Raw genomic sequence first — 14,555 nt, forward strand, 5'->3', positions numbered from 1 at the left:
GTCTTGCCATTGCCTGTCAGCAGAGGTGACATGTGCAGGGGCGATGGGAGAGGCCGCTGTTTAAGTTCTTTCCCTTGCAGAAGGTAGATCAGCGAGCTTTAGCAGGTCCAGGCATCCTGGAAAGACCCCCGGTTTAAATAATGGGAAGTGCTCACTGTATTTGAAACCCCCAGCTTTCCTGCAACTGAGATGCTCCTTATCTTTCAACTAAATGTTTCTGCTGGTGACAGAGCCAGAGGCTTGTCTGTGCCTGCATCTCCTGTCTTCCCATGCACTGGTGACACGCCGCTGGCCCACCCGTGTGCTCGAGTGCAGGTGACAGAGCTCTGGCTGGCTGCTGTGCCCATCTGCCCCCTTCTGGTGACTGGGCTTCCCTCATTGCTTCCTCCCTGACCAGCAGACAGCCCATTCTCTCTCCGTCTCCGTATACCGGGCAGGAGAGCTGCACACTCATCCAGATAATAGGCTAGAGTGGTCTCGATGCACGTCTACCAGGCGCCCGATGCTGTCCCAGCATATGCTCTCAGGTTTCAGAACCCTTGTTTGCAGCTGGACGGGAGGCGGCAGGCAGTCACCACGCGGATTGTTTGGAGCTGAGGGAATGGCGTGGTAGCTGTGTCACACTGTGCATTGGAAGCCCCCTGGGCTTCAGGGCGCCTGTGGCCATGGCTGTGGTACCGCGGCAGGGTGCTCAGCCCTCTGGTCTCCACGTGGCGGCAGCTGTGCACAAGGTGGGCGTGCACCGTGCCTGGCCCGGCGGACCAGTCTCTGCCCACATGCTGCGCCGCACGCTTTCAGAGAGGACAGAATTAGTGTGTCTGTGTGCCTGGGGCTACAGCGGGTGACCCAGCTCGATCCTGTGTGCCTCACGCCCCTAGATGAGTATGGCGACCGAGACCAGCTTTCCCCCGACTTCTGCGACGAGTCCGAGACCGACCCCGGAGCGGAGGAGCCCCCGGCCCGCATCTTCGTGGCCCTGTTCGACTACGACCCCCTGAGCATGTCCCCCAACCCCGACGCTGCGGAGGAGGAGCTGCCGTTCAAGGAGGGGCAGATCATCAAGGTGGGGTCGCTGCCTGCCAGGACGTGGGCGTGGCTCGGGCCTGGGCCCCTGGGAGGGCTGGGGGGTCTGGGCGGGGCTGTGACCACAGTCCTGCGTGGTTGTGAGGCCTACAGGACCACATTTCAGCCCGGGGACCTACTTCTGAGCCCACCAATCACCGCGATGTAAGCGGGGTGACGTCATTCTGAGTCTGCCAATCACAAGGTCTCGGCTTCTTCCTGTGGCCCCAGGTCTATGGTGACAAGGACGCTGATGGCTTCTACCGTGGTGAGACCTGTGCCCGGGTCGGCCTCATTCCCTGCAACATGGTCTCCGAGATCCACACCGATGATGAGGAGATGATGGAGCAGCTCTTCAGACAAGGCTTCCTCCCTCTCAACACGCCCGTGGAGAAGATCGGTAAGAGCAGCCCCCGCCTGCTGGCGGTGCAAACTAACCACGGACGGTCCTTGGGCAAAGCGCACCCTACAGAGCCCGGCGGTCAGAGTCCTGCATGCCCCTAAACAGCGACACAGATGACCCTCTGGTGGGGGGCGGGGCAGGCGGCTCTCTCGCCAAAGGCTGACGCACTGAGAAACAGGCACCCGCGGCTCGGTCGTTTCAGACCGAATATCTGTGTGTCCGCCCCACCCCCATCATTTTGACACCCTAACTCCCAGGGAGAGGTGTCAGGGTGAGAAGTTCGGGAGGTGATGTCACGAGAGTGGGGCCCCCGGGGTGGGGTGAGCAGAGAGCTCCCTCCCTTTCCTCAGGCGAGGGCCCCTCTGTGAGCCAGGACGTGGGCCTGCACCAGACACCCAGGTTTTAAGCAACATCACATCTGTGATCTTCGTTTTTCCCACATGCAAGGAACACTCACTCTTTACAAAGGCGTCTACTTTTTCTAAATAGCTGGAGACAGAAAGATCCATTTTATGCCATTCATAGTTAAGGTTTCAATGTGTGAAAACATTAGGTTAACTTCTAAATCAGAGTTCAGAGACAAACTTCCAAGGTTCAAAGAGCATGCGTAGCTTTCAGGATGACCATGGGTGAGACAAAGCGTGCCGCCCTCACTGCTATCCATGGACCCACTGTGTGACGGCTGAGGTTTCACGCAGACCTGCCGCCCCACCAAGCCCGTGAGCCGAAGCACTCTGCGCCCCGCACGCCGAGTCCTCCCTTTCACGGCCGACCTCCTTCCCAGACGTCAGCGGTGACGGAGCCACAGGGGGCCAGGCTGTACCCACAGACCGAGAACACCTGGCAGCAGTCTGCTGAAACCAGCAACGTGAATGACATCATCCATTAGAGCAAATGTCTCTTTATCCCATTCTGCTTTTCTAAGTGTGGCTGGACAGCTGCCTGCCCTGCGGGTCCTGGGAACCCTCACACTTCCAGGGGAGAGACTGAGTAGACAGTGTGTGGGCTGGAGACGACATGAAAATCGACGTAGAAAATCTCAAAGAATCTGTAAGAAAGCAGTTCCCAGAAGTTCCCAACACGGGAGTTAACCACGGTCAGCGGCTGCACCAGCAATGGCATTTTCACGTTCGCAGTGAACATTTGGGGTTCACGTTTAAAAAGCAGTACCATTACAGTAACAGCAGAATGCGGGGTGCTTTGTGGAGAATGTGCCTGACAAAACACGTCAGGCAGGGTCAGCACGCCGAAGACTCTGAAACCCTGCTAAACAGAGAGCATACTGTGCTCTCGATACTGTTAAGGTGTCAAACTTCCCCAACGTGAGCCAGGGGCAGACGCAGTCCCACGCAGGGTCTGTGCAGGGTTGTGTAGAATCCACAAGCTAAACACAAAACTCATCTGAAAAAGCAAAGGAGCTGGAATCACCAAAACAATGTTTTCAAAGAACAAAATTGGTAGACTCATATAACCTGACTTTTTAAAAAGTCATATGTTTTTAAAAATTATTTACTTACTGCCCTGGCTGGTGTGGCTCAGTGGATTGAGTGTCAGCCTGAGAACCAAAGGGTCGCTGGTTCAATTCCCAGTCAGGGCACATGCCTGGGTTGCAGGCCAGGTCCCCTGTGGGGGGCGTGCGAGAGGCAACCACACATGGATATTTCTCTTCCTCTCTTTCTCCCCCTCTCCCCTCTCTAACATAAATAAATAAAATCTTAAAATTTTTTTTACTTATTTACTTTTTTTTAGAGAGAAGGGAAGGGAGGGAGGACGAGAGGGAGAGCAACATCAGTGTGAGAGAAACATTGATTGCTTGCCTCTCGTAGGTACCTGGACTGGGGACTGAACGCACAACCCAGGCATGTGCCCCGACCAGGAATTGAACCTGCGGATTCGATTTGCTGGATGACACCCAGCCCACTGAGCCACACTGGCCAGGGCTAGTCTGGTTTCAAGGCCCACCGTAAAGGCAAACTAATCAGGACAGAGCGATGTGGAAAAAGGCAGGCGCTAGGTCGATGGGAGAGAATGGAGCCCAGCCCGCGCTCCTTGGTTGCCAGGATACATCGGTGCGGTGCAAACTGTTCTCGTGATTTTAACAACGGCTGGACTCTTTCTGGACAGACCTTCTGAAGACGAAGACCGCAAGACTTCTAGACGCAAACGTGGGGAGAACGTTGTGATGATCAGGGAACACTTTCTTCAGTAAGAGACGGAAATCATGACGCACAGAAGAAAAATAGCCAACGTTAGGTTTTTCCAAAGTGAAATGCTTCGGAGCTCGGGAAGACGCCCTCAGAAGAATGAAGGGAAGCCACGGGCTGGCAGGAGGTATCTGCAGGTAACTCAGCTGGAAAGGGGTCTGCACTTCAGATACACAAACGACTTCAACACTCAACACCAAGACCCAGCGGCAGTGTGGGCGGATTGGAAGAGACTCTGCACCAGAGACGCACGACAGCCACTCAGCACGTGGACAGACTCGCGACCTCATCGGCGAAACACCCGGTGAGCTGAAGACGGACAGCGAGGCCCGCCCAGCAGCTCCGCGGCAAGAGCCAGGCCGGCCATGCTGTGGGCGGCAGTGTCGTCCAGCAGCTCAGAGGGACGGGGGCTGTGTTCACACAGTGAAAGCAGGGCTGACGGTGCTACTGGAGGCACCTCGAGGGTCTCTGCTGGCAAGTGGGTGTCGCAACCCTGGCACGTCCACACGGTGCAGCCTGCTCCCCAGTGAAAAGAGGACAAAGGACCGACAGCATGTGACGGTCGGGTCCCGGGTGCTTATCCAAGGGGCTGAGACCGTCCCTAAAACTGCCTGCTGCCAGATGCCACTCATCGACCTTCTGGAAGAGGCTGACACGGGGGGACAGAAGGCTGGCCGATGGTTCCCTGAGGCAGGAGGGGACGGTAAAGGGGCACACAGGAATTTGGGGTGACAGTGTGTTCTGACGGTCACGACGGTGATGTGACCCGATACACTGTAACCAGAGAGAGTGGGCTGTGTGCTGTGAGTTACACCTCCGTAGAGAGTGCGCGTGGGCCGTCCTTGTCACCTTCAGAAGCTCCCAGGTGTGACATCCCCTGTGGAATTAAGTACTCAGAGCACTGCCGCCACTTCTGGAATGTATGGATTTGGTTTTAAGGCAACAATCCCCGAGTCCCACAAAGGTGGGCCTGCTTATTCTAAATTAGAACAAGACGTAGGACTAGGAAGCCCAGGCGACTGGCCCCAAAGCAGAAGCTGTCGCCAGTGCCCGTGAGCCTGGGACCCGGGGGAGGGTGGTTGTCTCCGGCCCACTGCCATGCTGACAAGGACAAGGGGCCGCTGCTGGTGCGGTGACGTCACCGTGGCTTTCTTCTCCCCCCGGGCGTCAGCAGAGAGGACCAGGAGGAGTGGCCGGCAGCACTCCGTGTCCACGCGCAGGATGGTGGCCCTGTACGACTACGACCCGCGGGAGAGCTCGCCCAACATCGACGTGGAGGTACCAGCCTGTCCCTCCCCGCCTCTGCCCACCGTGTCCCCTGGCACCGTGCTCAGGGGCGGCTCCAGCCTGCTCTGGAACCCTCCACGGCGGCGGCCCCGGAGCAGCAAGTGCCTGCGGCGGGGGGAGGGGCAGCCCTCGGACAGGCTCGGGGCAGTTTGCGACCCAGACCCAGTGGTGCGGGCCCAATGGTGTCATCCTGAAGGCGGGCGTGAGGGCCCACAGTGGAGGTGCAGGGAGGCCAGGTGTGCACAGGACCGACAGGGCTGGGTGACCTTGGCACACCCGCACCACGGGAAGGACTGGCCTTTGGAGAGATCAGGCGTCCCCGCAGAGCTGCTTTCTCAGGGGACAGGGTGTGTCTGGACCCCGTCACTCTGGACTTCTGGGACGCCGGAGAGCCTGGCCCACGGGTGGATTCAAAGAGCTCTTCCAGGCTCCTCGCACACAGGGTGCCTGTCGCCCTTTGGTAGGGACCCTCTCCCCCAGTCTCGTGTTTAGAGACGAAAGTGCATTTTTTGGCATCTCTAGCAGATGGGTTTTCCTGTCCCCAGCCTGGAGCCGGCCCCCGCGGTCACTGAAATAGGTGATTGATGACCGGGCATGTATTCTCTCGCCTCGGGGGAGGGCATTTACACTAAGGTCCCTGACACCCGAGATGCTCAAGTTAACGACGCCATGACGGGCGTTGGGACGGCCTGGCAGAGGGACGCGGCTGTGACCCTCGGAACCAGGATGCCGCCACGCTTTCCTGCGGGTGCCCAGGTTCCGAGGGGTCGCTCTTTCTAACAGGCCACACGCATAGATGCGCTCGTCAGCTTTGTAGGTTAATACCCAAATCATGGGGGGGAAGATCAAGGAATCACAAAACCTTTATGAACACCCCCTGCGGAGGCCGAGGCCGTTCACTGCGTGCTCTCTCCCCAGGCCGAGCTCACCTTCTGCACGGGGGACATCATCTCTGTTTTCGGAGAAATCGATGAAGACGGGTTTTACTACGTGAGTTTCTGAACACCGGGAGGCACCGCGCTGTTCGCTGGTGTGTCTGGTCTGCTGCGTCGCGCTCTCCTCGGGGTGCAGACCTGGAGTGGACGTGCTGGGCCGCAGGGCAGTTGGACCGGAGTGGCGGCCGGCTCCCACCGCAGCTGCACCAGGCCGCAGCGCCTCCGTATCTTCGCCTGCACTGTTTCCGGCTCTTTGAAGACTTCGCTTTGTGTCTGAGAGCAGCCATTCCAGGGGGGAGGCGGCACCTCCTGGTCTTGCTCTGCGTTTCCCTGATGGCGGCCGCTGCTTGGTGGCCGCCGCAGGCCTTTTTGGAGAAATAGCTATTCAGGCCCTTTGCCCCATTTTAGTCGCGTTGTGTCCTGGTTGAGCTGCGGGAATCCTTTACCCGTTGTGGAGGCGAGCCCCCGCCGGGCCCCATTCTGTGGGTTCCCTTCCCTCCCGGGCGTCTGGGCGGTTTCCATCCCGACACAGGGGAGCCCCGGTCATGCTTCAGCTCCCAGACCTTGTGAGCAGAGGACAGGCTGCCGTGTGGGCCGACCTGGGACTTGGTCCCGGGTGCCTGCGGGGCAGGTGGGCGTCAGGTGTGGGGAAGCCACAGTGCGGTGGGCTGGGGCCCCTCGGAGTAGGCGGCAGCTGGGCCTGCAGATCTCGACCCCGGCTCTGTGCGCAGAGTTGGTTCATGGGTGGAAGGGTCTGGGAGGATGTGCGCCGGCCCAAAGCAGTGGTTTTGGGGGGCTGTCGGCCCATGCATCCTCCGAGGCATCTGGATTTCTAGTAAGAAGGAAGCTGGGCCCAGGGGGATGGAGACACGTGGTTGGACAGACCCATCTGCGCGGTCTCACCGCTGCAGTGAACTCCCCGACCTGTTCTCTGCCCCCCGACCCTGAGCTGGAGGGGTCTGTCTGGCCAGTGTTCCCGGGACCCCGAGGTCCCAGCCCTGAGAACCGTGGGCTGAGACCACCTGAAGCTCCAGACGGGCCTGGTGCGAGGGTCGCCCAGGCCCCACAACAGCTCACACTCTTGGCTCCACCCCACAGGCCAGATCCAGGGAGGGCACAGAGGTCATGGCCACAATCAGGGTGGCTTTGAGTTGTGCCCCTTTCGAACTGGAAGGAACCCCCACACCGCTGTCCTCTGAGCTGTCTTTCTGCGGGTGGGGGGAGTGGGGTCGAGGGCAGTGGAGTGAGGGTCCTCCGGCCTCCATGTGTTTGCAGGGAGAGCTCAATGGGCAGAAAGGCCTCGTGCCCTCGAACTTCCTGGAAGAAGTGCCTGACGACGTGGAAGTCTATCTCTCGGACGCCCCGTCCCCCCACGCACAGGATACCCCGGTGCGCTCCAAGGCGAAGCGGGTAAGCAGCCGTCCCCAGCGGGTCTCGCGTCCCTGCCACTGCCACCTACGCTCTCATGCAGTCTGTTGTTAGTTTTATGTCTTGAGCCGAAAGCACACGCCCTGAGCGATTCCTCCTCCCCTCCGGGGGGCGTGCCTGAAAGTGTTCACTTGTAAAACTCACATCTCACAAACAGTGACCCTTGCGGTTCTCACTGACCCGCTTCCACTCACAGGGGGACCCCTCCCCCGTGACAGATGCACACTCGGTCTGAGGAGGGGGCGAGGGCTGCCTGTCCGTAGACACCAGGCAGCAGGGAGGCAGCCCCGCCGGGGTCCCTGTCGGCCCGGCCCAGGTCAGAGGGCTCTGCGGGCACATCTGACGGCCAGATGACATTCACGTCTAGTGTCTCATTTTTGTTTTATTTCATCACTGCGAGTTTTTATATATTATATTTTTATATATATATTTTTATTTCTTTGCTCATCTGCTTGGAAACAGAAGAAGAGTGTTCATTTCACACCTTAATCAGGCAATGTAGCCTTCACGTAAGTGAGCAACTGAAGATACCTATAAAACGCCGACCTAAGCTACCTTAACGGACTAGCGCGGTAGACTTACGGTCCGCTGTGGGGCTGAGAAAGGAAACCTGTCTCAGGAAATCATTGGACCGACAGTGTCAGGTGTCTGTCGCTGGGCGTCAGTTGCACAGCAACTGGGATGTGTGGTGAGATGAGCCGTCCCTCACGGTCACTTCCTCCTGTCCACACGGAGAGCATTTGAAAGGCCCACATTGGGAGCGTTTTTCTTAAGAGGCTAATTGCGTGTTTACGTAGAGAGTTCCCGTGTCTACTTGTAACTGAGGCTGCGTGTTGCACGGTGAGCCACTCTTGCACAAAGCACAAGCTCGCACACGTGTTTACTACCGGACAGCGGCTTCCCTAGAAAAGCTCAGTGAGATCAGGCTCCCAGGGGGCCGTGAGCGGGGTGGCCTGGAGCCGCCGCAGCCCCCCGCTGCGCTGGCCTGAGGGCCGCGCCTGTCTCTCCAGGCCCCAGACCTCTGTGTAGTGAGGGCCACGCTTCCCCCCAGAGCACAGAGACGGTGGGGAAAGGCTGGTCTGGTGGCAGCCAGTGCAGTACCAAGTTCGGTCTAGGAGACATGCAGCTCCAATGATTGCCTCAGACGGAGGACACGGTATCTTCAGGTGACTTTGGGATGCTTGGCGAGGTGTTTTCCATTAGAGTTAGACCTTGATTTTAATCCAAGCAAGCTTGAAGCCCCTTGGCTGGTGCCCTTTGCCTGCTGAGCACTGACCCCGGGCGGGGGAGGGGAGGCTTGCTCTGGCAAGGTCAGGCAGCGAGGGGCCAGTTGGGACCTGGTGAGGCCACCAGGCGCCACGCGGTGAGCTCAGTCGCTCCCAGTTGAAAGTCAAGGTCGTGGAGACACTGAAGCTCACCACGTGCTCACAGCCGACAGGAGCCCATCTCTGGCTGCGTGTGAGTAACGACCGCACACAGCGAGGGCCTTGAAGCTTTCTTCGATTGTAATTAAGGCTCATTTTAGTTTTTTTTCTTTCAACCGGTGTGCCATCTCCAATATTTCTAACCCGGGAACGCACGCGACCCCCCAGCCAGGGTTGATGGACCCAAGTAGCTTTCAGAGACAGCAAAATTCCCTTTAAAAACGTTCACTTCTGAGATTCCGATGGGCACTTGGCCAGCTTTACTACCCGTTTAAAACAGCCGCACCCTCGGGCTTCGTTTACGAGGGAAGCAGCCCCCTGGCCCTGTCTCGCCGAAGCACTGGCTGCCTGCCCCGAGGACACAGGCCTCGCCAGCCAGGCCCTGGGCCAGAGGCGCCGGGGCGGCCCACTCCTCTGGGGAACGCTACCCCTGAGAGAAGAGAGGGCACCCTCCCCTCCCCTGTGCGCGGGCCGGGAGCGCGGTGCGGCCGAGGGGCGTGGCGGTGGCGGTGCTGACGCACTCCAACTGTCACACTGTACCTACTAGGTTCCTCCCGAGGGGTCAGGTACAGCAAGGAGAGCGCCATCCCCCACAGCCCATCTCCATTCGGGGTCACCTGCGTCATCTGTGGGTACTGGTAGTCCTGGGAGAGGCAGGGGAATGTCCTCGAGAAAGAAAAAGGGGCTGCTTTTCAAAGGCAAGAGACTGCTGAAAAAACTGGGCGCGGTGAAGTGAGTCGCGGCTGTGGACAACTTCCGAATCCGCGTGGTTTTCTTTAATTCCAAAAGAGGGCTCTCACGACCGCGCTTCCCAGGACCCCTCCTCTCCCGACCCGGCGGAGTGCGCTGCCCCTCCGCCCACCCGCCTCAGAGGCTGCAGGCCCAGCAGGCACCTCCCTGGGCCTCGGGCTGCGGCCCCCTGGCGGTCACTGCCCCAGGCCTCGTGGGAGGGCCCCCCACCGGGCCCCCAGCCTTTGTGCACCCGTCATCCACCCCTAAGGGAACGGCTCCCACCTTCCCCCCTCTTCCAAATGCTTGCCTCACGCGTGACTGTCACTTTAACTCTGGTCCTGAGATTCCTAGTCGAGCCGCCTTGGTGTTCTGCCTTATTCCTGCACAATGGTTTGTACTGTCTAATAAAACTTCACTGTCCACTGTCTGTGTGGTGCGTCCAGTGCTCCCCCCCCCCCACGCAGGGTCTCAGACCCGCCCGTCCAGCCTGGGAGTTGGAAGATCCTGGGTTGCTCCTTCAGAGCAAGCCAGGCACCCCAGGAGATGTTCACTCACTTAACTCACTCAGAGCAGAGCAGAGAAAGGAACTCCGTTGGTGGAACCACTTCGCCACCTGCCAGAAAGCTGACACCGCCCACCGCCTTGTGTTACATTTGGTGGCCTATGGATTTCGTTACTTTCATTATTTGTTAAAATGCCAGACACAGGCACAACCAGCATAGCACACACGGAAAGCCATCCCCTCACGCACGAGCCGCAGCAGAGCACCCCGACTGGAGTCTGTTCCCGGTGGTCCCCCTGCAACCCATTGGCCCTTGAACAAAGATTTGCAAAGTTGCCGGCAGGTGCATTTGATGGTTACTATTTTGTAATTCTTGTTCCCTTGTAAATTGTTTTTACTCTTTATACAGACTTTTCAGACTGCCTTTCTTTTGTAATTTACGGAAGGTTTATAAATGAATGACAGAGCTTTCCCCAGTGTGTCTTCAAAACTATGTTGTCAACTGTAACGGAGTCCGTGTGGCAGATTGAAAGGAAATGGCCCCGTGTGGTTAAGTGCGGTGTGGGCGTGTGCATGTGGATGGCTAGTGCCAAACATTTTCTAGAAATAAAATCGGTTATTTTGTACGACGCCATGTGTTCTGTGTTGTTTGAAACACTTGGTCGGAGCGGCACAGCTGAGTCTCCACTACGGACAAGAGAAAGCCTATGGCCCAACCTTCTCTGGAGCTGCTTTCTTTCCTACACTAGTTCCGACCTATGGTTTGGGCGTCATTTACAAAATGCTGTCACTCACCTCGGTGACACCCCAGTCAGTGGCCCAGCCAGGCCACCAGCATCGAGTCAGCGTTTCCCGTGCACGAGAACCCCTCCTGCGCAGCCAAGAGGTGGGAAGGGAGCCCCTGTCGGCGCCCGCACCCGGGCCGCACGGCACCGCACAGCACCCCACCACTTCTCAAAGGCACGGTGCCAAAGAGCCCTCATTATTTTCACACTATTTTCACACTCTCCTGATAATGGGATGTGTCCTAATAAGGGGCAAAACCAACACGCTTGTGGCGAGACGAGATGGAATTCAAGCGCCGTAACGTTATGAAATGATGTCTGAGTCTGTCCGTAAACCGCCACCCCAACGTCACTCAGTGCGACGGCGCTTCCTCCTCCTGCCGCTGCGGCGGGAAGGGCTGCCCACGGAGATGTGCCGCGCGGTGCCGCCACTGCCGGGCCTGCAGGCAGACCCTCACCGGCAGAGGAGGGCGCTATTTTCCGGGGGCCGGGGGAGGGGAGGCGGGGGTGCTCGTCAAAGGGCACACAGTTTTCGTCACACACCCATGGATTCAGTTACCTGTGAATAAACCCTGGCACTCTAATCTAAAGGAAAGGCTGAAATGCTAAATTAAATGAATTGTTTTGAATTTTTTTAAAGCTCCAGTTTAAGAAATACTGATGTGAGTGCGTGCGGGTGTGCTTAGCGCCACAACACACTCGGAAACAGGTGCAATGGCAGAAGGCACGTCACACTTTGCGCGACAGAACAAACTGGTGACGGTCTCTCCAGCAGGGGGGGCCCAGCAAAGGCAGCCCGGGCCTGCGTCTCTAAGTCTTTGGAAATACAAATTTCCCAACAGCACCCGGAGCAGTAACGGGCTGGACTCAGCTTTGGGGAAGGCTACCAAACATTTAAGGAACACAAAGCGCCCACTGTATACAAATTCTTCCAGGGACAAGAGAAGAAAGTGCCCAAACTTACGAGGCCAGCATCATCCTGATACCAGAAGTAGACAAATGCATTATAGAACCACAGACCAACAGCACCGGGAATGGAAGTTAAAACCCCCTGACAAAATACTAGCAGGTCGAATCCAGCAGCATATAAACAGGTTGGTTTCTCATGCTGAAAAGAATCCGTGCAGCTTCCTGCACGGGCAGAACAAAAGGGAAGTGCGCTATCCAGTCGTTTCCATGGAAGCAGGGACAGCCCTGGGCAGGATCCACGCCTGTCCAGGAAGCAGGAAAAGAAAGAAGTTTGCCTCCACCGGGGAAGTTCGCAACCCACACGTCCTTCCTGGTGAGGACTGGCCACGCCCCTCCCATCCGAAACCCGGCCGCACGCCCACCTGAGGACTGGCGTCTGGCCCAGCTTCTCGGAGCTTCTCTGAGCTCCTCGGCACGGCAGGAGAGAGCAGGCAACCAAGGCCACCCGCTCGGGAAAGAAGGAGGGAAATGGTCCCTGTCTGCAGGCGACCTGACTGCAGGTGACGTTCTTGGTGAGGTGGCAGAGGGCAGTGTCAACGTGCAAAAGTCAACTGTCACTACAGACAAGCAAGTAACAATCAGGAACAGAAAGTAAAATACTCCTACGTGATATAAAAACGTACGTTATGTTAGCGTCAGAACCACGCAGGATTCAGGGGCAGGTTTAGTGAAACGCGTGTGAGGCCGTTGTACTGAGAGAGGTAGCCGTTGCTTGGAGACTGAGCTCCTGCGTCTCCACTGGGGCAGATCCAGGAGGGCGAAGGTTCCAAAACCCGTCGAATTGCATTCACTTACACGGAAGTTACACCTCAATAAAGTTGACTTAAAAACAGTGGCCGTAAGTTGGGGACGAGGGGAGGAATTAGTGTTCAGAGGTTCAGAACTGTCCGGAAAGAAGATGTCAGTACACCTCTCTGCACGCACAGGCCGCTGGGTCCCAGGGGAAGGTGCGAGGTGGCCCAGGGGCGACCCCCTGGGACATGGCCCTTCCCGCGCAGTGTGGTCTCCGTGGGCCCAGGACCGCCTGGTGCCGGCCAGAACCGTGGCTGAAGCCTGCTGCCCCTCCCCAGGAGTCCTTCATGGGGGCGGGGGTGGGGCACAGAGACGTGAGCTAGGTTGTCGCCTTTGTCACTCACAAAGGAAGTCTGATTAAAACCGAAGCAGAAGGAAGTGGACCGGGAGAGAGAGCCTCAGTGTCATCTCATCAACCCAACTCTGGCCACTGAGCCACGTCTGCCCAAGGCCAGACCGTGTGGCTCTGGCTGCTGGAACCCAGTTCTCCTGGCCTCCCTGCACATCCGACTCCCAGGTCTGTGCGGAGCAAACGCAGGTATTCTGACTCCTTCGGGAGCCACGGCCCAGGGTGAACAAGAGCGCGCGTCCGTGCCCCCTCCGGCTCCGCTGATCCGAGCAGCTTTGTGTCCCTTGAATGAAGTCTTCAGCGCGAGGTGAGGGAGGGCCTCCTTACCGCCACCGTTCCAGAACTGCCACATTTCCCAGTTTTTCATGGTCTGGGAGACGGGACCGCCCTTCAACTTTCAGGGGTAGTTTAAAAACTGCTAAGAATAAGGCTTTAAGGACCGAGGTTATTGACCAGCCACAAAGACCCATAAATAAAAACTAATGCCCAAGTCGATTTTTTATAGTTGCATGACAGGACTTATTTTCCTTAATACTGTGATAATTTTATCATTGATTTCTTTTCTTTCTTTGGCATTCTTCTGAAGCTTCACAGTCCTCTGTTTTCTTCTGATGTTTAGAAATCACACAGGTTAAAAAACTTGGACTAATAGCCAAGAACAGTGTTAACAACAGTTACTAGCTCAAAGGACTAAATAACAACAACAAACTGGCAATGGTTTTATTCACAGTGTTAATAAGGCTAAATGCAAAAGGTGTTCACCGCGCAGGACCGAGCAAACTAAGAGCAGGACAAGCCGCCGCACTGGACTGCATTCCTCCCGTCACAGGCAACGTGTAAAGGGGTCGTGATGGGCGAGGTCTGTCCACAGAGAGCCCGCCATTGCTGACGTAATGAGGAAGGTTCGTGTCGGCCGGGGAGAGTGGCCTGCAGTGCACGTGCGTGAAGTGACACTGCACCGTGTGGTCAGTGGGGGCGCTAGACGCCACTGAGTGGGCACGTGAACGGTGTGGCCGTCACATTCAAAATGACTGAGCCGGTACAGCCACCAATGTGCATCCAACTTTGTGTTAAGCGTGAACACTCCTCCACAGACACTGTCCACGTGATTCAGAAGGCCGCAGCTATAAATGCTGGTTGGCAGCTTCATCAGGACGATGTGTCTGCTCACACATCACGTCTCATGTAGAGTTTTTTTGTGAAACATCCAAGCACCCAGGTGACTCAGCCCCCCTACAGCCCAGACTTCTCCCAAACTAAAGCCCAAACTAAAATCCCCTTTGAAAGGGAAGAGATGTCAGGCCGTCGATGAGATTCGGGAAAGTACCACAGGGCAGCTGACGGCGGTCGGGAGCACTGTGTGAGGTCCGACGGTGCCCACTTTGAAGGGGCCTGAGGTGTCACTGCCCCGTGTACAGTGTTTCTTGGATCTTGTATCTTCCTCAGTAAAGGTGTCTATTTTTCATAGTACACGGCTGGAGACCTGGACAGACCTCGCACGGTTACTCAGCAACCTCAAACCTGCTTTACAAAAGTTCCTGAAAATCCCCGCGAACGTGTAGGCCTGAGTGCGTTGCAGCCACCTGCTTCCCCATGGTGCGGACTCCCGGGGCCGCGCTCCCTCCCAGGCCCGCACTGTCAGCCCCGCGGCGGGAGCCCTTCCTAACGCAACCGCAGCTGATG

The 14,555-nt window shown here is 57.3% G+C and overlaps 1 protein-coding gene across 3 annotated transcripts in view; it reads left to right on the forward strand.

The window, feature by feature from the left end:
• The window catches only part of RIMBP2 (RIMS binding protein 2), a 113,678-nt gene extending 103,091 nt beyond the window's left edge, over nucleotides 1-10,587 (forward strand). For all 3 annotated transcript variants that reach the window (XM_053929012.1, XM_053929013.1, XM_053929014.1), the window contains 6 exons: nucleotides 879-1,063; nucleotides 1,294-1,462; nucleotides 4,844-4,947; nucleotides 5,875-5,946; nucleotides 7,167-7,301; nucleotides 9,291-10,587. In XM_053929012.1, coding sequence (XP_053784987.1) covers nucleotides 879-1,063; nucleotides 1,294-1,462; nucleotides 4,844-4,947; nucleotides 5,875-5,946; nucleotides 7,167-7,301; nucleotides 9,291-9,479 — 854 coding nt within the window. In that variant the 3' untranslated portion in view covers nucleotides 9,480-10,587. The remainder of the gene's footprint in view (nucleotides 1-878; nucleotides 1,064-1,293; nucleotides 1,463-4,843; nucleotides 4,948-5,874; nucleotides 5,947-7,166; nucleotides 7,302-9,290) is intronic.
• Nucleotides 10,588-14,555: the final 3,968 nt, after the last annotated feature.

Source organism: Desmodus rotundus, chromosome 7, assembly GCF_022682495.2.
Source record: "Desmodus rotundus isolate HL8 chromosome 7, HLdesRot8A.1, whole genome shotgun sequence".
Classification (NCBI taxonomy): Eukaryota; Metazoa; Chordata; class Mammalia; order Chiroptera; family Phyllostomidae; genus Desmodus; species Desmodus rotundus.